The following is a 27,602-nucleotide window of genomic DNA, read 5'->3' as shown; positions in this document are numbered from 1 at the left end:
TTGCTCTGTTTGTTTGGTCTGTCGCTGAAGGTCAGACCATAACTGAGTCTGAACCAGCAGTCAGGAAACCCGGAGAATCTCACAGACTCACCTGCACAACATCTGGATTCAACTTTAGAAGCTCAGTATGGAACTGGATCAGACAGGCTCCTGGGAAAGGACTGGAGTGGATCGCTTTCACACACACAGCTAGTACTCCGATCTATTACTCTCAGTCGGTCCAGGGCAGGGGCGGACTGGGACTACAAATCAGCCCGGGACTCTCCGCCGGCCCACCTCGGTAAATTATCAACGGGGGGGGGGGGGGTGTGCTAGTGACTTATCCGAGCGGCCCACATCGTCCGCGACCGGCCCACTTCAGTACCGGCCCATCGGGATTCGTCCCGAACGTCCCGATGGCCAGTCCGCCCCTGGTCCAGGGTAGATTCACTATCTCCAGAGATGACTCCAGCAGTAAAGTGTATCTGCAGATGAACAGTCTGAAGGCCGAGGACACAGCAGTGTATTACTGTGCCAGAAGAGACACAGTGAGAGACAGTAACAGGAGAGTCGTACACAAACTACTTCCTCTATTCAATACCACCACTTGAACATTAAACAGATCCTTAACTACATTTATTGCAATGCTCATATTTTGTAAAAGTCGCCCCTTTTTCACTATTAAAATATCTAATGATATAACATAACTAATGATGTAGGTACATTAAAAACTCTTCAAATTCTTCTCATGAGAAAAGGACAAAAATAAAACCATCTTTAGCAAAAACAGAATTAACTCAGGATACTCTGCAACTTCTACAGGTGCACCATAGAGAGTATCCTGACTGGCTGCATCACGGCTGCATCACGGCCTGGTACGGCAGCTGCACCGACCTCAATCGTAAGGCTTTACAGAAGGTGGTGAAAACTGCACAGCACATCACCAGGACGGAGCTGCCATCCATGGAGGAGCTTTACTCCCAGCGGCTCAGGAAGAAATCCCTACGGATTATCAAAGACCCCCATCACCCCAGCCACAAACTGTTCTTTCTGTTGCCGTCTGGCAGACGTTACCGCAGCATCCTGGCAAAAACAAAAAGATTCGGAGACAGTTTCTTCCCGCGGGCAGTGAGACTGTTAAACAATTGAACTGCTGAAACAATTTCATAACATTCATCTGCTACTTAGTAATATATATCTACTATCTAATATATATCATTCCAATAACTTGTATATAGACTCGTACTGCACTATTCCACATACTCACTTTATTTTAGAACTATTTTTCTTTTTGTATTACTTTTAATATCTGTATTATTATGTTGCATTGTTGGAGAAGCCTGTGACATAAGATTTTCAACGACATAATTACTCTGTAGCTATGTTAGTTTGACAATTAAAGAACCTTGAACCTTGAACTGTCATTAGTAAACCACTCAAATAAAAAGATCACATAAGTGGTTTTGTTTTACATATATTTTAAGGATAATAATAGCAATTTCACTCTATCTATGACACTTCTAACACTGATTTGAAAAACATACAGAAAAAATAAATTCACTGCCCTTAATAAAGTATTTAAATATACATTTCAGGTGTGCTGTCCCATTTCACACAAGGCAGCTGTTTATCTGATTCAGTATGGTTAAGCTGTGCCCATGTATCTCTAGAAGTACATTAATGAAAGCACACTTTGATTACATTAAACAGTAAAAAACATCTATTTGATTTGCCGATTGAACACAAATCATCATTATATCATAAACATTATCATCAGGAAAGTTTTATCTGTTTGAATTTGAAACATTACTGTCACATAACCACAACCAAATGAAGCAAATTCTATATTTAACACTGGAGACAAACAACTGATTCCAGTCAGCTAACTGGCAAACTTTAATCCACCGTAAACACATTGGAGAAGTTGATTAAATAAAAATAATATATAAATAATGTTTCCCTTAAAGAAGCAGCTCTGATCATCTAATCTCTAACCCAAATTAAATCAAATACACCTGAGATTAATGGTTAGTTAGTTAATTTAGTTTATTATCGTATTGGATGTAGGCCTAGGTGTCCCTCTGGCAATCAAAATCATTATATATTTTTTTTGTCCCTTTATAAATGGCCTTGCAAAATTATTCTTAAAAAGACACACAAACTTAGTTATAGGAGGAGTCAATGCAAAACTCAGATATCTCCCCCTCTACTTATGTGACTGCAGAGAGGAGGACAGAGGACAGAGGACACACAGTTTAACATGATGGACTATAGGACAGGACTGCTGCTGCTCACTGTCTGCTGGGCAGGTCAACATCTTTACTGATCTTTATCTAACACAGATTTTAATTGTGTCACCAGCTTATTTCACCAGATGTGTTTTTATCCTCTTGACAGGTGTTGATGGTCAGACTCTGACAGAATCTGAACCAGTGACTAAAAGGCCTGGAGAATCTCACAGATTGACCTGTACTACTTCTGGATTCTCATTCGGCTACTACATTGCCTGGATCAGACAGGCTCCTGGAAAAGGACTGGAGTGGATCGCTTCGATCCACCCTACTAGCAGTGCCAACATCTACTACTCTGAGTCAGTGAAAGGCCGGTTCACCGGCTCCAGCAACAGCAGACAGCAGGTGTATCTGCAGATGAACAGTCTGACGGCTGTAGACTCTGCTGTTTATTACTGTGCTCGAGACGCACAGTGACTGAAGCTGGTTGAGCAGCTGTACAAAAACCCCTCATTATTACCACAGTTTTCTCACACTGTTAATGTGAGATTTGGAGTCTTTCAATATCATGACACAACTTTAGTTACACCAAAGAATGTAACAAATATTTCTTAAGAGATAGCTGAATGTAGGAATCATATCACTAAATAGAGTTATCATGTTTATTGCAGACTCTTATCAAAATGTCTCTTTAGAGAAGACAGCAGCTGAATCATAAAAAGCATTTATGTGCTAACATTTAGAAAATGGTCTAATCTGAGATCCTACGTCTTTTAACTTATTTACTTTGCATTTTTCATGCACTGCAGAAATGTGTTTTTGCACATTGTCAAATAGGTTTCAGTTCCTTAGTAGTTTATTTCCTCTGAAGGCTCCAAGTTTCTCTGTATCTGTCCTCAAATTGCCACTATTTGAATACTGAAACCTTTAAAGTAAGAGAATAAACAAAACCCAGGTCTTCATCCAGCTGCAGCAAACACAAGTAAACATTTAGACCATCATGCTTTCCTTCATTGCAGCTACAACATAAAAATAATACAAAACATATCGTTCAACCAATTTCTGAATTAGTTTCAAATTGTTACAACTAAAACAATGATTAGAAGTAAAGCTTTGATGTTACTCATATGAGTTATAGTCAAATTCAAGAAAAAAAAATAATCAACTGGATCTTTCGTTGAAAAAGAATAATTAAAGTATTTTAATCAACAGTTCATTTTTGTCTACAATTGCCTTAAATAGCTATTTGCTGCTAGTTTAAATGATGTTTAATGCTGTTTGTATAGCCTTGAATTTGACTTTTAAAGCAGAATGCAAAGTAGGAGGAGCTAATCGTCAAATTAATTCTCACAGGGATCAAGTTTACTTCATATTTAAAGAGCGACTCAAGCTTTTGAAAACACAAGAAACTGTGTGAACATGGCTCAGGGAAAGCTAACACTCTTGGTGGTTGCTCTGTTTGTTTGGTCTGTCGCTGAAGGTCAGACCATAACTGAGTCTGAACCAGCAGTCAGGAAACCCGGAGAATCTCACAGACTCTCCTGCACAACATCTGGATTCAACTTTGGAGGCTCACTATGGAACTGGATCAGACAGGCTCCTGGGAAAGGACTGGAGTGGATCGCTTTCATACACACAGCTAGTACTCCGATCTATTACTCTCAGTCGGTCCAGGGTAGATTCACTATCTCCAGAGATGACTCCAGCAGTAAAGTGTATCTGCAGATGAACAGTCTGAAGGCCGAGGACACAGCAGTGTATTACTGTGCCAGAAGACACAGTGATAGACAGTAACAGGAGAGTCGTATTATTATTATACTGCTGTTTAACAGGATAACCTGTCATATCATTTTTATTTTTACAGATGTGAAGTGTGAACAGTTGACACAGCCAGCCTCTGTGACTGTGCAGCCAGGTCAACGTCTGACCATCACCTGTCAGGTCTCTTATTCTGTGGGCAGACATCATACTCAATAGATCAGACAGCCTGCAGGGAAAGGACTGGAGTGGATTATCGGCGCACGTGTTGGATACTCCACATTCCAAAAAGATTCACTGAAGAGCAAGTTCAGTATCGACTTAGACTCTTCCAGCAACACAGTGACTCTGAACGGACAGAGCGTGCAGCCTGGAGACTCTGCTGTGTATTACTGTGCCAGAGACACACTGTGACACACACCATCAGTAGAGCTGTACAAAAACCCCTCAGAGCCTGAACACTTGTAACATGAAGCCACCAGAGGAGGAGCCCTCAGACCAGAAATGATCTCAACACCAGCTCACTGTTACAGTCAAGAGGGAAAGAGTACTAAGATGTCATAGAAATATTCTTGACTTAATTCAACAGAAAGGGTTTTCACCAATTTAAACAATCTGACATTACAATCACTGATACTGTATATCATTGTAGGTATAGCATCTAAAAGGGATAGTAAGACCATAAGTTCGTTTTAAAAGTGTCTGATAATATAGTAGATTCCTTTGTATAGTAGAATGGGATCCTCTAAGATAGTTCCTATTAAATAATTATTCAATAACATATGTAAAAGACAACTTTATCATTGTCATAACTGGATTAGGAGAATAATTAATAGTTTTTATCCGACTTCATATTTTGATAAAACTATAGAAAAGTTTGTTTTATAATCTAAATGTTGTTGCTCAACCTTTTCTCTGTGATTAAAACCACACCTGAACATTTCCTCATCTTTTGGATAATTTACATTAACTTTAGTCAGCTGTTTTCCAATCATCAGTATGCAAATGATCTGTGTGTGTGTTGCCTCATAAACCAGCGAAGTGTGTGTGTGTGTCAGAGAGAGGACAGAAGAGCTCACATCAGTTCAGCTTCAACATCAACATGTTCTCTGCAGCTCTGATACTGCTGCTGGCAGCTGGATCCTGTGAGGAGCTTTCAGTGGATTCTCACTAATAAACACATCAGAAACACTGAGTGGTCAGATGAATGATGGAGATAATGTTGCTTTGTGTTTCCACAGGTGTGAACAGTATTGATCTCATCCAGCCAGACTCAATGGTTGTGCCGCCTGGACAGCCTTTGACCATCACCTGTCAGGTCTCTGGTTATTCTCTGACTGATAGCAGCTATGCAACAGGTTGGATCAGACAGTGTGAAGGAAAACCAATGGACTGGATTTCACATTTGTGGGGTGGAGGTAGCTTAACTCAAAACAATGCTCTGAAGAACAAGTTCAGCAACAGCAGAGACACTTCTGCTGGAACAGTGACTCTAACAGGACAGAGTGTGCAGCCTGCAGACACAGCTGTGTATTACTGTGTACGTCAGCCCACAGTGACACAAACCACCAGCAGACCTGCACAAATACTCAGCAACCACTGTTTAAATGTGACCAATGATATACACCTCACTCTCTGATAAGTTCTTTAAATAATTCCTCGAAATGTCTGGGAAATATTATTTCACTTCCACTGCAGCCAAGATCAGTATAGAAGAGACTGAGAGAAAATTCATTTTGTACAAATGCAAAACATATATGATACGTTTGAATTTTTACACAATTATTATTGCATTGCGTAGAAAATGCAGAACATATCGTTTCTGTTTTGATCTACTGGAATAGAAAATAACAGTAGCTCTACCACTGAAGAAACAGGATGTCATTGCAGAACATAAACAAACTAATTTCCTCTTTTTTGTTGTTTTCATGAATCCAGAAATAAGTTGACAGCAAATGTAAGTGAATGTGAAATGTAAATGCAGCCGTCGTAGAGATACTCTGCTTATGGAAATGTTGATGTCACATGTTCCTTTTTGAATCTGTAGAGGGAGGTCGATGCAAACTCTTCCTCTCTTTAAAACACACCATCAGCGACTTGTTGCAGAACACCAGAGAAGTGTTATATGTTTCTGAAACACTCAGATCAGAAAGCACTGACAGTGTTTCTCACATAATGGAAAGGACAATTATCTGGAGTTTATTATTTTTAGTTACTATTCATGGTGAGAAAATCTTCTCTGATTTACTTTTTTTATTTCTTTGGTCAAATGTTGGATAATGAGCAAAAATGATTTACTTACAGGAGTCTGGAGTGAGATCAAACTGGAGCAGTCCTCCTCTCAGGTGCAAACACCTGGAGGGACAGTGAAGATGTCATGTATCACATCTGGTTATAACATGATACATAATAGTATTCACTGGATCAGACAGAGGTCAGGACAAGCTCTGCAGTGAGTTGGGTGGATGGACACAGGGTCAAACTCTCCTATCTATGGCAGCTCCTTTCAAAGCCGCTTCACCATGACTGAAGATGTTCCCAGCAGCACTCAGTACCTCGAGGTCAGCAGCCTGGCAGCAGGAGACTCTGCTGTTTACTTCTGTGCTCGACACACAGTGACTAAAGACAGTGGAGCAGCTGCACAAAAACCTCCACTAACCACAAAGCAATGTGATCATATACACTTCTGGGTTTTCTCACAAACTCAAAAAGCACTTTGATGTATCCACATTAGATTTCTATGTGTTTCCCATTAATCACCAGATAGTCCCTCATGATATCTTATTATTTTATTTTAAATAACACATGTCATATTTATAAATACAAGCCACAAATTACATTGAATATGAAAAGAGAAACAAGCTGAAAAACAATATTTGATCAGACAGAGAGCTTGGCTGGGTGACTAGATTATTAGAAAGGTGAAATGTGAGACTTTAATAAAGCAAATTTCCTAAACACTACTATATATTGGTGATCAGAATAATATTGTAGATTATTTAGATTATAGTAAATGTGCTTTCATTATGATCAAAGTGACTTATGTGAAACAGAGCATTGATACCAACATGAATGATCTAATTAGAATTTGTTTAGGTTAATGTGATAAATATAAATTATGATTTCACACATTTGAATAATTTTTTTATAAACTTGTCAAAAGTCGGAGCAAAGATAATCATCTGTGTATTATTAGAATAAATGTGTTTTTGATGTTACCGCAATACTGATAGACATTCTACAAAACGTGAAACTAGTTAGAGAAAAGTGTTAACAGCTGAGATGGAGGGTTGATATTTTTTACAAACCCTGTGAGGAGGAGTCAATGCAAAACTCAGATATCTCCCCCTCTACTTATGTGACTGCAGAGAGGAGGACAGAGGACAGAGGACACACAGTTTAACATGATGGACTATAGGACAGGACTGCTGCTGCTCACTGTCTGCTGGGCAGGTCAACATCTTTACTGATCTTTATCTAACACAGATTTTAATTGTGTCACCAGCTTATTTCACCAGATGTGTTTTTATCCTCTTTACAGGTGTTGATGGTCAGACTCTGACAGAATCTGAACCAGTGACTAAAAGACCTGGAGAATCTCACAGATTGACCTGTACAGCCTCTGGATTCAGATTCAGTAGCTACAGCATGAACTGGGTCAGACAGGCTCCTGGGAAAGGACTGGAGTGGATCGCTTATATCTACAGTGATGGCAGTAGCTACATCTACTACTCTGAGTCAGTGAAAGGCCGCTTCACCATCTCCAGAGACAACAACAGACAGCAGGTGTATCTGCAGATGAACAGTCTGAAGGCCGAGGACACAGCAGTGTATTACTGTGCCAGACACACAGTGAGAGACAGTAACAGGAGAGTCGTACAAAAACTACTTCCTCTATTTACCACCACCCATGAGAGCATTCACTTTATATTGAAATACTAAATAATAAACAAGATCAACAAATATTTTGGAGCGCACTTCCACAAGCTACTAAACATATATAAATATGATAAATACAAATAAATTAGACCAAAATAAATTAGATCAAATATGTTGCAGTGCACTGTCACAACCTAGCAAAGCAAAATAATAGTTTTTTTTCGATTATGTTGTTTTCGTAATTGTGGCAGGCCAAAATCGTAATTGCGATTAAAATACGATTAATTGCACAGCCCTATTCAGTATGGTTAAAGTCTGTCCACATATCTCTAGAAGTACATTAATGAATGCAGACTTTGATAACATTAAACATTAAACAAATATTTGATTTGCCGATTGAACACAAATCATCATTTTATCATGAACATTATCAGGAAAGCTTCATCTGTTTGAATTTGAAACATTACTGTCACATAACCACAACCAAATGAAGCAAATTCTAAATGTAACACTGGAGACAAACAACTGATTCCAGTCAGCTAACTGGCAAACTTTAAGTCCACAGTAAACACATTGGAGAAGTTGATTAAATACATAAAATATATTAATAATGTTTCCCTTAAAGAAGCAGCTCTGATCATCTAATCTCTAACCCAAATTCAATCAAATACACCTGAGATTAATCGTTAGTTAATTAATTGAGTTTATTGTCGTATTGGATGTAGGCCTAGCTGTCCCTCTGGCAATCAAAATCGTTATTTTCTATTTGTTGTTGCTTTAAAAATGGCCTTGCAAAAATTATTCTTAAAAAGACACACAAACTTAGTTATAGGAGGAGTCAATGCAAAACTCAGATATCTCCCCCTCTACTTATGTGACTGCAGAGAGGAGGACAGAGGACAGAGGACACACAGTTTAACATGATGGACTATAGGACAGGACTGCTGCTGCTCACTGTCTGCTGGGCAGGTCAACATCTTTACTGATCTTTATCTAACACAGATTTTAATTGTGTCAACAGCTTATTTCACCAGATGTGTTTTTATCCTCTTTACAGGTGTTGATGGTCAGACTCTGACAGAATCTGAACCAGTGACTAAAAGGCCTGGAGAATCTCACAGATTGACCTGTACAGCCTCTGGATTCACATTCAGTAGCTACTGGATGGCCTGGGTCAGACAGGCTCCTGGGAAAGGACTGGAGTGGGTTGCGAGTATGTATAACAGTGACAACATCTTCTACTCTGAGTCAGTGAAAGGCCGGTTCACCATCTCCAAAGACGACAACATACAGCAGGTGTCTCTGCAGATGAGCAGTCTGATTCACTATCTCCAGAGATGACTCCAGCAGTAAAGTGTATCTGCAGATGAACAGTCTGAAGGCCGAGGACACAGCAGTGTATTACTGTGCCAGAAGAGACACAGTGAGAGACAGTAACAGGAGAGTCGTACAAAAACTACTTCCTCTATTTACCACCACATCCTATTTCATCTCATTTGACGCAATGTTTAATTCAGTTGCAACCTAAAGAAATATAGTGAATTTAAACAGAAAATATGTATTTTCAAAGATAGGTAGAAAGCAAACGTATTTAAGATATGTTCAGAACAAACGTAACGTGGGACAAAAGACGTTTCTTGTTAAACGTAATTGAGAATGCTGTATGAAACGACTACAAACAATATTGTGATTATTAACCATTAACCAGCATAATAACGGATTTGGTCAACTGAAAAGTCAGCCGCCAGCCAGCGCGAAAATAAGTTTGCTCTAAAATGATATTAATAAATGACTATTATCATTATTATAAGCTAGAAAAGAAATGGCAAATATAGGTAGAAAGCAAACGTATTTAAGATACGTTCATAACAAACGTCATGTGAGAGAAAATAGGTTTCTAGAAGATATGTAGAAAATAAACGTATTTAAGATATGTTCATAACAAACGTAACGTGGAAGGAAATACGTTTCTTGCGAAACGTATTTGAGAATGCAATTTAGTTTTGTGGGAACGTAATTTCTAGGAGACAGGGTTGTGTCAGGGCTGTGAAAACACAATTCCCATTGGATGATCGCCAGCTGATAATGAAATGTATTTCATTTAGAAAAACATGTGTGTTATTGCGTTGAGACAGGTTGTCATGACTCACAGCAATGCCTGCATTTTTTTAAAGGATAACCTTATATAACATAAGTTTGAATCCAGTGAATACTGTGGTTTAAATAAAGAATTATGTTTTTACTGAAATAACATCTACTAATTTTGAGAGTTTTAGGAATTGTTTTTACAATAAATCAAATAATGGCAACACAATCCTTGCTAAGTCAACTATGGTGACTCTTCTACATCCTTAGAGACTTTTTCTGCAGCCTGAGGACACTGTTGGGTTTTACTGTGTAAGTGTAAGAAGTGCAAGGATATGAACCACCAACAAAGCCAACAAATGCTCAATAACCAAGTTACTCAACCACTAATTTTATGGGACCATGGGTAATTTTTTGGCATGGATAAAATACTTCAAAACAAAAAGGGAGCATGACTCTGAGTTTATTGTCAGATGTCAAATAGAAGGATAAGTGAATATAATAAAAACAAGACGAATAATTTAGTCAATTAGATCAAACTACAAGTCCCTGCATGAGCCCCTCCCTCCCCATGCTATCCTGATGCAAATCTCCAGTGTGTGCAGAGTACTTCTGTCTGACTGCTCTGTACATTGTGTGGAGCATCAGAGGTCACATCTCCAGTCTCAGGATGATCAACTCTCTCTCTCTTCTGCTGGTTGCTCTCTCTCTGCCCTGTGAGCTCTCCTGCTTCTTGATGTTTTATCTTTTATCAGACAACATCCACTGATGGTCAGTCAGTGATTCAGCCCTGTGTTTGGTGTGTTAGTGATCATTTCTCTTTGTTATCTCATCAGGGTGTACAGGTCAGCCTACTATCACCTTAAGAATATATCTAGGATTAAAAGACTAATGTCACCGCAGGATTTGGAAAAACTTGTCCATGCTTTTATCTTCAGTAGACTACTCGACTACTGTAATGGTGTCTTTACAGGTCTCACTAAAACATCTATTAGAAAGCTGCAGCTAATTCAGAACACCGCTGCTCGAGTCCTCACTAACACTAAGAAAGTGGATCACATCACTCCAGTTCTGAAGTCTTTACACTGGCTTCCTGTATGTCAAATAATTGATTTCAAAATACTGCTGCTGGTTTATAAAGCACTGAATGGTTTAGGCCCAAAATACATTTCTGACCTACTGCTAAATAATGAAACATCCAGATCACTCAGGTCTTCAGGGACTGGTCAGCTTTCTGTCCCCAGAGTCAGAACTAAACATGGAGAAGCAGCGTTCAGTTATTATGCTCCAAATATCTGGAACAAACTCCCAGAAACCTGCAGGTCCGCTGCAACTCTGACTACTTTTAAAACCAGGCTGAAGACTTTTCTTTTTGCCGCTGCTTTTAATTGAACTATTCATATCTTAAACAGCACTGTAACCTTTATTCATGTATTTTTTCTTTTAATGTTTATTTTATTATCTTTGCTTTTTAATGACTGTTTTTGAATGCCATTTTCTTAATGTTTTTCACTTTTGTAAAGCACTTGTGTTGAAAGGTGCTATATAAATAAACGTGCCTTGCCTTGCCTTGCCTTACTCTGAGTCAGTGAAAGGCCGGTTCACCATCTCCAGAGACAACAACATACAGCAGGTGTATCTGCAGATGAGCAGTCTGACGGCTGTAGACTCTGCTGTTTATTACTGTGCTCGAGAGACACAGTGACACAGGAAGGAGAAATGCTGTACAAAAACTCAACAAGTCAAAAGAAAGGCAATACTTTGCGTTCTGATAATCAAATAAAAAAAAACCTTGAGCTCAACATCATCAAAACACTCAGGGAAATATCGCCTCAATAAAACTGCTTCCATCAGAAAGCAGCTACCAAAAGTTACATCAGAAAATATATATACTATTTGTCTGAGTTTTAATTGGAAATAAAAAGATAATTTTCTTGTTATTTCATGTGTCCAAACACAAGTCCAAATGACAACTCGAGACAGGACAGTCCGTCCCTCTTTTATAGCCTGTCAGTGTTCCTCTCTATGCAAAGTGAACTTCCTCACAGTCTGCTATAAAGACTTGATATCATGCTGTCAGCTGCAGCAGAAGAAGAGAAGCTCCATCAGGTCACCTTCAACACCAACCATGTTCTCTGTAGCTCTGCTGCTGCTGCTGGCTGCTGGATCCTGTGAGTCTCACTGAGGCAGAGACACTGACAGAACGCTCACACTGACTGCTCACTGTTCTTAACCTCGCTCACTATTCAACATGTTTCCCTCCACAGGTGTGAAGTGTGAGCAGTTGATACAGCCAGCATCTGTGACTGTGCAGCCAGGTCAACGTCTGACCATCACCTGTCAGGTCTCTTATTCTGTTAGCAGCTAGTACACAGCCTGGATCAGACAGCCTGCAGGGAAAGGACTGGAGTGGATAGGAATGAGACAAGGTTCAACTACATACTACAAAGATTCACTGAAGAGCAAGTTCAGTATCGACTTAGACTCTTCCAGCAACACAGTGACTCTGAACGGACAGAGCATGCAGCCTGGAGACTCTGCTGTGTATTACTGTGCCAGATACACACTGTGACACACACCATCAGTAGAGCTGAACAAAAACCCCTCAGAGCTTGAACAATTGTAACATGAAGCCACCAGAGGAGGAGCCCTCAGACCAGAAATGATCTCAACACCAGCTCACTGTTACATCATCAGTTTAAACATTTAGAGGTTATACTCACTGATACATTACTGTATGTATTCCCTGAATAAAAAATAAATAACTCTTCTTTAAATGGTTAAACATCAGCCTTTTCAAGTATCTATAATTATATATTTTCAGTAATTGCATTTTTTGCTCTAAATTTAAGTTTCTTTACAACCAATTTCAGCTCTAAGAATATTGTTCACACTATTTATTGAAACATACTAAACAGTACTTCTACGACCGAAACACAACAAAAAATTGTTGGATGTCAGAGTTTCTTTCCAAAAATAAATGCATGCATTTCTTTTCTTTTCTTTGATTAAAAAAAAAAATACATCTTTGATTAAAAATATAAATGTTAAAGACATGAGATGTAGATAAAACCTGTAAAGTGATTTATTCACTAAATTAACTCAAAGCATTTTTTAATGACAATAATGTTAATACATTTATTTTAATCAACAGTAAATAAAATCCATTATTTGTTTGTTTCATCTGACAAATCTGAATTACATAATAATAATAAAATGTAACAAAGTGACTTACAGCCCAATAAGAAATGTTTACCAATTTAAATTGTAGAGATAATGTTTTTAAAATACTGTTAAAAGAGGACAATGTTCAATCAGAAAGGAGGAGTCAATGCAAAACTCAGATATCTCCCCCTCTACTTATGTGACTGCAGAGAGGAGGACAGAGGACAGAGGACACACAGTTTAACATGATGGACTATAGGACAGGACTGCTGCTGCTCACTGTCTGCTGGGCAGGTCAACATCTTTACTGATCTTTATCTAACACAGATTTTAATTGTGTCAACAGTTTATTTCACCAGATGTGTTTTTATCCTCTTGACAGGTGTTGATGGTCAGACTCTGACAGAATCTGATTCAGTGACTAAAAGGCCTGGAGAATCTCACAGATTGACCTGTACAGGCTCTGGATTCACATTCAGTAGCCACGGCATGCACTGGGTCAGACAGGCTCCTGGGAAAGGACTGGAGTGGATCGCTTTAATCTACACTGATGGTAGCAACCAGTTCTACTCTGAGTCAGTGAAAGGCCGGTTCACCATCTCCAGAGACAACAACATACAGCAGCTGTATCTGCAGATGAACAGTCTGACGGCTGTAGACTCTGCTGTTTATTACTGTGCTCGAGAGACACAGTGACTGAAGCTGGTTGAGCAGCTGTACAAAAACCTACAGTCCTCATCCATACAGTACTTTGTTGATAGAGTACAAGGAGAGTTATACTTTGACTAAATAAATCGTTGTTGTAGTTTTTATGAAAATGAAAAAAACAGTTGCTACTGAGCCAAGTTACAAAACACAATAATAATTAAAAAAAAGTCTTTAAAAAAATGATTTCCTCATAAAACAGCCAAGGACAGAAAAAACATCCTCTAAATGTATTTTTTATGTATGGGCAAAAAGAAACATTAAATGTAGAAAAGTCAGTCACATTACTCACTCAAGTACCAACAGGTGGCAGTAGAGGATAACAAGACAGATGACAATAACGGGAATATGACAATGTCTCTAAACGTATACTATGAAAGTCTTGAGGCTTTCCTGCAACAATAATATACCATTATGAATTTCTTAACAGCAGGTATCAATAATATATTTATGCATGATGTTTCCAGTATGTTGAGGATGGGCAACCAATGTTGTGCAAAGCAGAATAAATGATTACATCTTATTTATAAAAGGAACTGACAAATAACTTGAAATTCAACCTTTTAATTTAAGGATATATATACATTCAATCATAGTATGCAAAAAGGAAATCTACATCATATCTATTCAGGGGATGTGCTGTGTTTCTGTTTGAGGAGGAGGAGTCAATGCAAACTCTGACCTCTTCCATCTCTACATATGTGTTGCAGAGTGAAGGACAGACACTAAATCACTGACATACACACTGTAGACTGGACAGAGACAACTGGCTTTCACAATGATCAGACCTGATTATCTGGTGGTTTTTCTCATCCTGTCATTTAACTCTGCAGGTAAGAACAAAACCTGTTTTTCTGACAGACCTCCTGGTACATAGACAATATGGCTGCATTACAGAAACTAATGAGCTGTTTACATGTCTGTAGGTACTGAGGGTCAAACACTGACTGAGTCTGAACCAGAGGTTAAAAAGCCTGGAGAGTCCCACAGACTGACCTGCACATATTCAGGGTTTAGTAGTAATTACTGGAATGCTTGGATCAGACAAGCTGCTGGAAAAGGACTGGAGTGGGTTGCTACTATCAGTGATAGCAGTAGCAACATCTACTACTCTGAGTCAGTGAAAGGCCGGTTCACCATCTCCAGAGACAACAGCAGACAGCAGGTGTATCTGCAGATGAGCAGTCTGACGGCTGTAGACTCTGCTGTTTATTACTGTGCTCGATACACACAGTGATACAGGAAGGAGAAATGCTGTACAAAAACTCAACAAGTCAAAAGAAAGTCAAAACTTTGTGTTCTGGTATGAATGTTCAATCAGAAAGGAGGAGTCAAAGCAAAACTCAGATGTCTCCCCCTCTACTTATGTGACTGCAGAGAGGAGGACAGAGGACAGAGGACACACAGTTTAACATGATGGACTATAGGACAGGACTGCTGCTGCTCACTGTCTGCTGGGCAGGTCAACATCTTTACTGATCTTTATCTAACACAGATTTTAATTGTGTCACCAGCTTATTTCACCAGATGTGTTTTTATCCTCTTGACAGGTGTTGATGGTCAGACTCTGACAGAATCTGATTCAGTGACTAAAAGTCCTGGAGAATCTCACAGATTGACCTGTACAGCCTCTGGATTCACATTCAGTAGCTCCTACATGGCCTGGGTCAGACAGGCTCCTGGGAAAGGACTGGAGTGGATCGCTTATATCTACACTGATGGTAGCAACCAGTTCTACTCTGAGTCAGTGAAAGGCCGGTTCACCATCTCCAGAGACAACAACATACAGCAGGTGTATCTGCAGATGAGCAGTCTGACGGCTGTAGACTCTGCTGTTTATTACTGTGCTCGAGAGACACAGTGACTGAAGCTGGTTGAGCAGCTGTACAAAAACCCCTCATTATTACCACAGTTTTCTCACACTGTTAATGTGAGATTTGGAGTCTTTCAAATATCATGACACAACTTTAGTTACACCAAACAATGTACAAAATATTTCTTAAAGCTCCCATGTCATGCTTTTCCGGTTATTACCCGTCCCCTTGTGTGTTATGAAGGTTTTTATGCATGTAAATGGTGTGCAGAGTCAAAACCCTCAAAGTACACCCTGTAGCGAGTAAAACTCTAACACAGAAAATACCTCCCCAAAACGCCTCGTTGGAGATACGTCACTGCCCATTTGAGTCTTCCATTTAGTTCCGGGTACGGCATGATGTCATGCCGTACCCGGAACGAAATGGACCAATCCCGAAGAGCTATGGCCACATCCAGCGGCGCTGGCCGCACCCTCTGCCAGCCTAACATTTACTGTTGGAAGCTCTGGTTCAGTTCACAATCGATCCAGTCATGCCACTGCCAAGGACCTGTTTCCTGAAATGTGAGGAGAAATCTGAGCTGTTTGTCCTACCGACGGAAGAACCACGACGAAGTCAGTGGTTGAAATTTATTTTTAACACTGTTCCTTCAGAGGTTCGAAGAACCGGCATTTCACAGACGAAAGCTTCCAAAACATTGCCCAGTTTGAAGCCGGATATGCACAGCATTTGAAAACTGAAGAACGATGCTATTCCTAGTTTGTTTGGACCGTTTGGAGCAGGGGAAGATTCGGGTACACAACCTGTAAGTTTGCATTGTTATTTGTGTATTTATCAAACAAGACTGTTTAAATGTGTAAACTGTGTTGGACTGCTAAGCCATTGACACAGTGCTAACTGTGCTAACTAAGTTGCTAGCGTTTCCATATATCAACTCTAATATCAGCAGATGGCCTTGCATACATGTATCTCATAGCAGGAGAATGTCTGCATTCACACACAAAATACCTATTGACAGTATACTCCGGGTGATTTGCCGTGCGGTCAGTCGCGAAACGTAATTACATTATAGCTGGCGTAGCGTGTATGCTACCGATCTAACCGACAGAGCTAGACCTTAGTTTGGTCGGAAAAACATTTTTGTTATGCTACGTTGCTAGCGTTTAAATATATCAACTACAATGTCAGCAGATGGCCTTACATGTTTGTCATGGCAGGAGAATGTCTGCAGTCACACACACGGAATACTCATACAGTATACTCCGGGTGATTTACCGTACATTGTGACAGTACATGTACTGCATGTATAGCTAACGAGGCTAGCTGTATGCTAGCGCAAAACAATGTATTCATGCAAGTTACAATGTATGACCGAACGTAGCAGAATACCCGTATAAGATTGCAATTATAAACACGTTATTGCTAGCCTAATATGAACCACTAGCTTTTGTTCATAGTAGTTTTATTACACTACATTATAGTTGCCGTTCCTCCGAGCTAGCTTTCATATCGTGTTAGCTACCAAAGTAAACAATAAAGCTAGGTTAGCATATTAGCTGGCAAGCTGTTCATTAGATATATCCACACTCCTACCACAACTACTACTAACGAATCTAAAACAACTAAGTTTCTCTAATATTTTGTGATTTGCATTTGATTTCGTCCAGCCAGATCCTGGCGGACAATACATGACGGGGACGGGACTACTACTACTGAGGCCTCGTGCTAAAAGGCACCGGCTGCGCCCAGGCAAGATGCGGGGAGGAATGGATGATATACCGTGTGTATATATGTATATTTATGTTCATTTTGTACATTTCTAAAAATAAAGTTTAATGGAAATACTTAGTAGGCCTATCCTTTCTTCCCTGAATTATTTGCTCCTATAACATATCATTCATATATAGCAAACCATGATTTGATTTCTCATCAAACAGTAGTAGTTTATTACAGGTAAAAATAACTTACTCTTTGTTATGACCGGCTCGTAGGCCACAACGGAAAGACAAGGAGACATACACGAGTTTACAAAACCACGGCACATTTATTGTGGTAAATGCAGAGATAGGTGGTCGAGGGGAGAGAATCGCCGAGCCGCTGGGCCGCTGGGATTAATAGCACCTCGGCTACGGAGGTGTCCGTGATCGCGCTGATTAGCCTCTTCAGCTCCACCCCACCGTAAGACCTGCAACACACCTGCACAAAGGCCCTGGGGCCGTCACACTCTTCTATAACAACAGTTGTAGGTACAGTTCGGTTAGTTAGCGTATAAAATATACGGCTGTACCGACGCCATTATAACACTGATGTTCCCCGAAAAAAGCGGGCGGAGCCTCTCTGGTGGTTGACTAATCAGAACAGAGTGGCCGAGCTGACCAATCGGAGCACACTAGGCTCACAGGGAGGGGGGGGCAAGAGCTCCAACGAGTCGTTTAGTGGAGAGAGTGAATACTGCTGAATACACATGCTTGACAGAGATGCTGTATGCGAAACCAATGTGAGTTTGGAAAATTGCACAGTGAAGAAACACACTCCTCAATGTCAGTTTCAGTGTTTTAATGACAAAGATGACGACACCCTGAAACAGAGTAATACAGCGAGGTAAGCTGACAAAGTATTACATACATGCATGTCATCATTAACACAACACAAATATATGCTACGACACCACGTATATATACACCAACAATAGTGGGAACAGTCTTACATGTGTGAGTGGATGAACGTCTCGACACGAGGCGGAGTGAATGAACAATGTTTGAACTAAAATGGCTGCTCAGTACTACCGGGTCAGAGCACGGCATATCCTGTGCGACAGCAGTGACACGCTGCCCTCTAGTGGCCGGCGATAAACTCTTCATCCCCCCCAGACCGGAAAGCTATAGGCTGGAATAGATTAACGGTCTAAATCCCGTATCCAGCTGCCGGACTCGGGCTCGTAGCGTGCCGGCGGCTTCCTCACGCGGCCCGGCCGAGTGGGCTGGGGCAGCGCCGGCGGCGACTGCGGCACCGGGAGCGGTGCGCCCAGGAAGGCACCCGTAGGAACGGCGAGGTCAGAGGACGCCTCATCAGCAAGCGCCGGTGGGGAAGCGCCCATAGCCGAGTCGCGGTGACCATCAGCCGGCCGCTGAGCAAGCCCCTGGGGCGTCGCCCAGCCCGGGCGGATAGGTGGGGGCTGATGTCCCAGGGCAGCGGGCGGCGGCGACGGCGTGGCCGACTGCTCATGGGCGCAGGGTGTGGCCGGCGTGTAGGCACGGAGGAACCGCCGGTTGCGCAGTGTCAGACGTCCCGAACCGTCAACCCTGATCCGATACTGGTCATGGTCCAGCGACTCCACCACGATCCCTGACCTGTCCCATTTGCGGGGGCTCGGGCCTTGCTGGTTCTGGAGGAATACCCTTTCGCCGAGTGCCAATGGGCGGAGCGGTCTTGAGTGAGTCCCCAGAGACTCGGTGGTATGGGACATACGGGTCCGAAGGGCGTCCTCCTTCGCCGCCCATGCCTCGCGCCATAGCGGGCGGATATGCGGGTTCGAGAACTTCTCGAGGCGGTTCACGAAGGAGAGCGAGCCACGAAGGGGGCGGCCGAAGATGATCTGCGCCGGCGAGAGGTTGCAGTCGGGGTCAGGCGTGTTCCGCAACTGCAGCATAGCACGCAGGAAGCGGTCCTGATCAAGGCTGCCCGACGGGCCGGTGTTGGACATCAGGAGGCGCTTAGCAGTCTTAACCGCAACTTCCGCCCTCCCATTCGACTGCGGAAAGCTAACGGAGGACACACGGTGTTTGACGTGCCATAAGCGGAGGAAGTCCTCAGTGTGGCTCGCCTTGAATTCCGGACCACCGTCGCTCGAGAGCTCCTCCGGTACGCCGAAGGTAGCGAAGAACGAGCGGAGGTGTTGGACCAGGCCAGCTGAGCCCGCCAGGGCAGTACCCGCCGTAGAACTCAGGACCTCTACCCAGCCCGAAAGCCGATCCCCGACAACTAGGTAGTGGCGGCCCCCATAGTCGAAGAAGTCAGCAACACCGCCTCGAATGGCGTGGACGGGGGTGTGACGGAAGGGGGGGTGTAGCGCCTGTGACGGAGCATTGCGGTTGCAGTCTGCACACCCGTCCCTGGTGGCCTGAATGTCCCCGGACATCCCGGGCCAGTACACTATGGCTCGGGCATGCTACCCATCGCTGAGGTCCCCTGGTGAGCAGCATGGAGATGCCGAAGGACTCTCCCACGGAGGGATGGGGGGACCACGACGCGGTCCCGATAGAGCAGGACGCCGTCCTGTGCGTAGACGGACTCACAGACCGATGACAGACTCGCCAGGGCAGGGTCGTTAACGTCAATCCCACCCTCCTGCTCGATGAGTTGGAGGAGGTGGCCGAGGCATCCGTCAGCCGCTGTCTCCCGTGCGAGGGAGGGGCCAAGAGACGGCTCCGAGCTCCCGTGCGTCGTCGCGGATGGAGGCCATGAGTGCTGACTCCACGGCGTCAGGCCCCGCTCGGCAGCCCCAGTGAGAGGCCGTTCGCTGAGCCCGAGGGGGAAGGATGCCTTGACGTGGCATCAGCGGCATAGTTGCTCTTGCCAGGCAGATGCACAATGTCGAAACGCCATGGGAGGGTTGCGCTGCTTGAGTCTAAACAGACGCAAGTTTGTTATCTCATCCAGGTCACCAAAGATCTTCAACCAATGGCTTATGGTCGGTGACCACGACGAGGTTGTCGGACCCCTGCGTGAAGTACCGCGTCTGTTCCAGACCCCAGGCCACAGCTAGGGCCTCTCCCTCGACGGCCGCATAACGCTGCTCCGCAGGGGACAGGAAACGCGAACCCGCGAGGGTGATCCTCCATCCTCCTGGACAGCAGTCCGGTATGCCCGAGGCACAGTGACAATGTTGCTGGAGCAGGAAGTAGCCAATGCCACGCATGGACCAGTCAGGGCGGAGGCAGGTACGCTTCTGCATGTCGTAGATCTCCACGCCCTCGCGGATGGCCTCCATTATGGCTTGCTTGGACGTCTGGAAGGCCTCCTCCAGAACGGGGGACCATAGGAACACACAGCGCGGGCTGAGGAACGGCTTAAATGGGGCCATCGTGTCACGCAGCTGGGCGTAGTTAGCCACCTGGTTGACGAGGCCAAACCAACTCCTGATGTCCGTCGTGGAGCCTGGGGTGGGGAAGTCCCGGATGGCGTCCAAGTATTTAGGGAGCGGTTCGATGGTAGATTCCGACACCCTGAAGCCGGCGAAGTCGACGCACCTCTCCGCGAACTGAAGCTTGTCCGGGTTCAACACGATGCCCGACCGGCCGACACGCGTCAGGAAGTCGATGGTCCTCCACCAGTGTTGCTCCAGGTTGGTGTCATAGTGGATGGTGTCATCCACACAACGTTCCTTGCGTTCATAGTCCGAGAGGACGGCGTCAAACCGACGGTTGTCGCCATCCCCTGATGACAGGAAACCCTGTGGTGCCCTGGTGTAGCGCCAACGGCCGAAGGGCGTGATGAAGGTAGTGAGGTGGCGATCCGACTCACGCAGGGGGACGCTGTGGTAGCCGTTCCAGGCATCCGTGACGGTCTTCCAGGTGCCCTTCGGGACGCGGCGTGCAAGGTGGAACGGGGACTCAGTGGCGAAGGTCTCACGTTGGCAGAACTTGTTGAGGGGGGAGAGGTCCACGGTCCTGCGGGGGGGAACCGTCGTGCTTCCGAGTGACTACCATGCGATGGCACATTTTGAATACAGTACTTTTACTGTAACAGAGTATTCCTACACTCTGGTACTTCTACTTTTACTCAAGTACAAGACCTGAGTACTTCTACTTTTACTGTCGCTACTTTAACTATATTTTGATGATAATACTTTTGTACTTTTATTTGAGGAACATTTTGATTGCGGGATTATTCCTACACTCTGGTGCTTCTACTTTTACTCAAACCTGAGTACTTATACTTTTACTCAAGTACACGATTTGAGTACTTATACTTTTACTCAAGTGCAAGATCTGAGTACTTCTACTTTTACTCAAGTACAAGACCTGAGTACTTCTACTTTTACTCTAGTACAATATCTGAGTACTTCTACTTTTACTCAAGATCTATACTTATACCACCTCCATTTATAGCCTATGAAAAAAACTATTAGAAAACGAAGGCTAAAGCTAACGTTAGCAGATAGTGACAATGTATGCTAGTTAGCTAGCTCAACGATTCATTAAATAATATTGCGACAGAAAAACTTTTCAGTGCACATCACGCTCTGCCGCTCAGGTCAGGGAGCTCTGCTCTGAAGTTCTGAACACCTGAACGGCCCGTTCTAACAGCTGCTCACCAGCGGTCCAGTCTGTGCCACAGTGACTCCGGACCGCACAGTTAATATTAACGAACGCACCCGTAGGTAATGTAGATGAAGCTAGACCATCATCGCGGAGCAGCAGAGCCTTATTATACATCGATGAGCAGAGCCGACAGGCAGGAAGACTCGAGCACACAGCTCTCGCTTCATTATAATATATAAAAAAATAACACCATGCGTGTCATGATGGCACATAACAGCTCGCGGCCGCAGATTACTCCGGGTCCCAGACCCCCCCCATACGCCAAAAATATTTTTATTGCAGATCTACATGAATCACACAAACGACCTATTTTGGATTCAAAACGGCGAATTTCGCCGAAAGGTGACAAGTTTGCATCCCTGCATCATTATATCATAAACATTATCATCAGATAAGCTTCATCTGTTTGAACTTGAAACATTACTGTGACATAACCACAACCAAATGAAGCAAATTCTATATTTAACACTGGAGACAAACAACTGATTCCAGTCAGCTAATTGCCAAACTTTAATCCACCGTAAACACATTTGAGAAGTTGATTAAATAAAAAATATATATTAACAATGTTTCCCTTAAAGGGGACCTATCATGCAAAATGCACTTTTGTACGTCTTTTATACATGAATATGTGTCCCCGGTGTTCCAGGGAACTCACCAAGTGTCAGAAAACACAACCCTCTCTATTTTCCCTCCATACCCAAATCTCTAAAAAAGGGGCTGCAACGGATCTGATAAAAACTAATCCAGATTTGAACACTGTCCTGACGTCAGGACGGTGGCGCTACGGCTATTGGGCCAACTCCACCAATCAGGAGGAGACAGCCACGGCCATTGCCGTTCGAAAGCGCTGGAGACGCTGTAGTACATATGCCAGGCCTGTAGGTGGTGCTGTTCTCACTGAATCTGCCCTTGCAAACACAGAGCTAAAAAATGTCAAATTGAGCAAAATGAGGCATGGCTAAAATGCATGATCTGTTTGGTATTTTGAAGTATAAATATGCCTTATATAGGTATGGTCCTACACTAGGACATCCCCACCGGAGGGCGGGTGGCGGGCCGGAACGGGCCGTCGTCAGGGGGCCGCAGAAAGCAGGGTCGCTGTGTCGAGACCAGGGGACGGGCGTGAAAAACCCGGTGGTCCCCAGCAGGGAGGAGCGCTGCCCGGCCGCAGGCGAAGGCACAGCGGCGGCGGGCACGAAGTCCTCGGGAGGAAGGAGCCGTGTCCCCGGGAGGAAGGAGCCGTGGACAGGGGAGAGGCCAGACGGGGCGCCGTCGAGGCGAACCGCGAGCCGCGGTTAGAGGTGAGGCCAGGCAGGGTCCCGAAGCGCGCCACCCACGGGCCGATGAAGGCATGGGCGACGTCCGGAAACCGCCGAGGCGAGGGAAGAGGCGAGACGGGGTCCAGAAGCGCGCCACCGTGTGACGTCCGAAACCGCCGTCGAGGTGGTGATAAAGCGAGAGGGTCCACACGAGGCCGACCAGACATGGCCGAACCTCCTCTCAAGCACCAGAAAAAGCTCAAAAATGGTCGTCCCGTCCACGAACAAAAACAGGTGGGCGAAATAGCGAGAGGATCCACGCGAGGCCGACCAGGCTTGATCGAACCCCCTCTCCGGCACCACAAAAAAAACAAAAATAAAAATAAAAAAACAGTCGGATGTCAGCCGCTAGCTGCTGTGGCTAGCCGTTGTTAGCTGTTGCCAGCTGCTAGCCGTTAGCAGTCGTGGCTAGCTGATCTCGGGCGGCCGTTAGTCGCTGGCCGGACATGCAGCCGCATGTCCCGAATAAACCCGCACGGTCGCGTACCGGCCCCATGGAAGGCCTGCAGTCCCCCAGAGCCGAAAAGCCGTGGAAAGGCGAGCGTCGTCCGCGTCCATCCCGTGGGGCGCACCGAGCCACCGTCCGAGCGCACGTGGCAGCTACGGAGGTCTCCAAAAATCTCCGGCATTTCGAGAAAAAACAAGAGTTCTTTTGCCGTGTTCGGTTCAGTCTCGGAACCTTCACGAGACTTATGTCAGGGTCACCAATGTAGTGCCGAGAGAAGGGAGTCGGAGGCGGTGCATCGAAGGTGCAAATCTGTACTTTATTGAGCAGCAGAAATGCACATGCTGTCGTGTCGCAACACGAGAACAGAAGAGAAAGTGCAAGAGACACACACACAGTAGGTACCCCGGAGGTACCGTCAAGATATGTGTCTGTGCGAAACAATACCCCCAACCTGTAGTTCCTGGATTGAATTATGTAACCCCAGTGTATGAATCAGTGATCACTACAGTATTCAGATTACTTTTAGAATACTTTTGGAATACTTTATTTTTCCATAACAGATGGGTATGTTTTGGTGAACAGGAGACACTTATTTTACTGTTTTAATGGCTTATCAAGAGCACAACTCAAACACAACATATTTGGGTCATTCTGGACAGCTCCCTCTCATACGTTGACTAAATCAATCGTTGTTTGTAGTTTTTATGAAAATGAAAAAAAACAGTTGCTACTGAGCCAAGTTACAAAACACAATAATAATTAAAAAAAAGTCTTTAAAAAAATGATTTCCTCATAAAACAGCCAAGGACAGAAAAAACATCTTCTAAATGTATTTTTTATGTATGGGCAAAAATAAACATTAAATGTAGAAATGTCAGTCACATTACTCACACAAGTACCAACAGGTGGCAGTAGAGGATAAAAAGACAGGTGACAATAACGGGAATATGACAATGTCTCTAAACGTATACTATGAAAGTCTTGAAGCTTTCCTGCAACAATAATATCCCATTATGAATTTCTTAACAGCAGGTATCAATAATATATTTATGCATGATGTTTCCAGTATGTTGAGGATGGGCAACCAATGTTGTGCAAAGCAGAATAAATGATTACATCTTATTTATAAAAGGAACTGACAAATAACTTGAAATGCAACCTTTTAATTTAAGGATATATATACATTCAATCATAGTATGCAAAAAGGAAATCTACATCATATTTATTCAGGGGATGTGCTGTGTTTCTGTTTGAGGAGGAGGAGTCAATGCAAACTCTGACCTCTTCCATCTCTACATATGTGTTGCAGAGTGAAGGACAGACACTAAATCACTGAAATACACACTGTAGACTGGACAGAGACAACTGGCTTTCACAATGATCAGACCTGATTATCTGGTGGTTATTCTCATCCTGTCATTTAACTCTGCAGGTAAGAACAAAACCTGTTTTTCTGACAGACCTCCTGGTACAAAGACAATATGGCTGCATTACAGAAACTAATGAGCTGTTTACATGTCTGTAGGTACTGAGGGTCAAACACTGACTGAGTCTGAACCAGTGGTTAAAAAGCCTGGAGAGTCCCACAGACTGACCTGCACATATTCAGGGTTTAGTAGTAATTAGAATTACTGGAATGCTTGGATCAGACAGGCTGCTGGAAAAGGACTGGAGTGGAGTGCTACTATCAGTGATAGCAGTAGCTACATCTACTACTCTGAGTCAGTGAAAGGCCGCTTCACCATCTCCAGAGACAACAACAGACAGCAGGTGTATCTGCAGATGAGCAGTCTGACGGCTGTAGACTCTGCTGTTTATTACTGTGCTCGATACACACAGTGATACAGGAAGGAGAAATGCTGTACAAAAACTCAACAAGTCAAAAGAAAGTCAAAACTTTGTGTTCTGGTAATCACAGTAAAAAAAACCTTGAGCTCAACATCATCAAAACACTAAAGGAAATATCGCCTCAATAAAACTGCTTCCATCAGATAGCAGCTACCAAAAGTTACATCAGACAATAGATATACTATTTGTCCTGAGTTTTGATTAGAAATAAAAAGATAATTTTCATTTATTGTTTTAAAAAATAAATGTTACATCATATGTCCAAACACAAATCCAAATGACAACTCTTGACAGGACAGTCCGTCCCTCTTTTATAGCCTGTCAGTGTCCCTCTCTATGCAAAGTGAACTTCCTCACAGTCTGCTATAAAGACTTGATATCATGCTGTCAGCTGCAGCAGAAGAAGAGAAGCTCCATCAGGTCACCTTCAACACCAACCATGTTCTCTGTAGCTCTGCTGCTGCTGCTGGCTGCTGGATCCTGTGAGTCTCACTGAGGCAGAGACACTGACAGAACGCTCACACTGACTGCTCACTGTTATTAACCTCGCTCACTATTCAACATGTTTCCCTCCACAGGTGTGAAGTGTGAACAGTAGACTCAGCCAGCGTCTGTGACTGTGCAGCCAGGTCAGCGTCTGACCATCACCTGTCAGGTCTCTTATTCTCTTGGCAGCTACCACACAGCCTGGATCAGACAGCCTGCAGGGAAAAGGACTGGAGTGGATAGCAATGGCAGCTACTGGATACACCACATACTTTAAAGATTCACTGAAGAGCAAGTTCAGTATTGACTTAGACTCTTCCAGCAACTCAGTGACTCTGAACGGACAGAGCGTGCAGCCTGGAGACTCTGCTGTGTATTACTGTGCCAGACACACACTGTGACACACACCATCAGTAGAGCTGAACAAAAACCCCTCAGAGCCTGAACACTTGTAACATGAAGCCACCAGAGGAGGAGCCCTCAGACCAGAAAATGATCTCAACACCCAGCTCACTGTTACATCATCAGTTTAAACATTTAGAGGTTATAATCACTGATACATTACTGTATGTATTCCAGAATACAAGACAAATAAAAAATGACAAATTGTCGAACATTAAACTTTTCAAGTAGACCTTATAAAATAAAATCAGCTGAATTGGTTTCAGTAGATGAATTGCTCTAAATGTTAGATGTGTAACAGGATCTATTCCCCTAAAAATATCAATCAGTACAAGCTACGAGCCAAAACTTACATTTCTTTGGATCTCACAATTGCAACAAATGCATTAATTGCTGTACTGATAACTGTGACACAATACGTCAGCTTTGATAAAAGGTATGGGATGCTTTTCGTCTATTTCAAACCTAGCCTGCAAAGTGATATACACGCTACATGATATAAAACTTAATCATAACAATTTTAAAACCTATTTTCAATAAACAGCAGCAGAAATTCAAGTTGCATCGGAAGAAACTGAATTAAATAAGAAATGTAAATGTAAAAAAGCAATATAAGGATAACATTGATATCAGGTTAAAATGTTGACAAAATCAACATTTAAAGAGATATTTTTTTAAGGTAAATATTAGTGTGAACAGAGGACAATGTTCAATCAGAAAGGAGGAGTCAATGCAAAACTCAGATATCTCCCCCTCTACTTATGTGACTGCAGAGAGGAGGACAGAGGACAGAGGACACACAGTTTAACATGATGGACTATAGGACAGGACTGCTGCTGCTCACTGTCTGCTGGGCAGGTCAACATCTTTACTTATTTAAAATGTTCACAACTTTAATTGTGTCAACAACTTATTTCACCAGATGTGTTTTTATCCTCTTGACAGGTGTTGATGGTCAGACTCTGACAGAATCTGAACCAGTGACTAAAAGGCCTGGAGAATCTCACAGATTGACCTGTACAGCCTCTGGATTCACATTAAGTAACTACCCTATGAACTGGGTCAGACAGGCTCCTGGGAAAGGACTGGAGTGGATCGCTTTTATACACACAGGCAGTACTTCTACCTATTACTCCCAGTCGGTCCAGGGTAGATTC

The 27,602-nt window shown here is 43.1% G+C and overlaps 4 gene segments (V, D, J or C); all 4 read left to right on the top strand.

Annotated features, from left to right (window-relative positions):
• The first annotated feature begins 395 nt into the window (after positions 1 to 395).
• Positions 396 to 2,687, top strand: LOC117492093. The segment is given in 2 exon segments: positions 396 to 537; positions 2,377 to 2,687. Coding segments are annotated over 2 exon segments (453 nt in total).
• A 942-nt stretch (positions 2,688 to 3,629) lies between these two features.
• LOC117492092 lies at positions 3,630 to 4,004 on the top strand. The segment is given in 1 exon segment: positions 3,630 to 4,004. A coding segment is annotated over 1 exon segment (375 nt).
• Positions 4,005 to 5,018: 1,014 nt separating this feature from the next.
• The window catches only part of LOC117492939, a 35,995-nt gene continuing 13,411 nt past the window's right edge, over positions 5,019 to 27,602 (top strand). Inside the window, 2 exon segments of the C gene segment in view lie at positions 5,019 to 5,113; positions 5,210 to 5,516. Coding sequence covers positions 5,071 to 5,113; positions 5,210 to 5,516 — 350 coding nt within the window.
• Positions 14,498 to 15,039, top strand: LOC117492983. The segment is given in 2 exon segments: positions 14,498 to 14,635; positions 14,729 to 15,039. Coding segments are annotated over 2 exon segments (366 nt in total).

The sequence above is a fragment of the Trematomus bernacchii genome, unplaced genomic scaffold, assembly GCF_902827165.1.
Source record: "Trematomus bernacchii unplaced genomic scaffold, fTreBer1.1, whole genome shotgun sequence".
NCBI lineage: Eukaryota > Metazoa > Chordata > Actinopteri > Perciformes > Nototheniidae > Trematomus > Trematomus bernacchii.
Note: the sequence above shows the minus strand (reverse complement) of the source record. Positions and strands in the feature narration are given on the sequence as shown.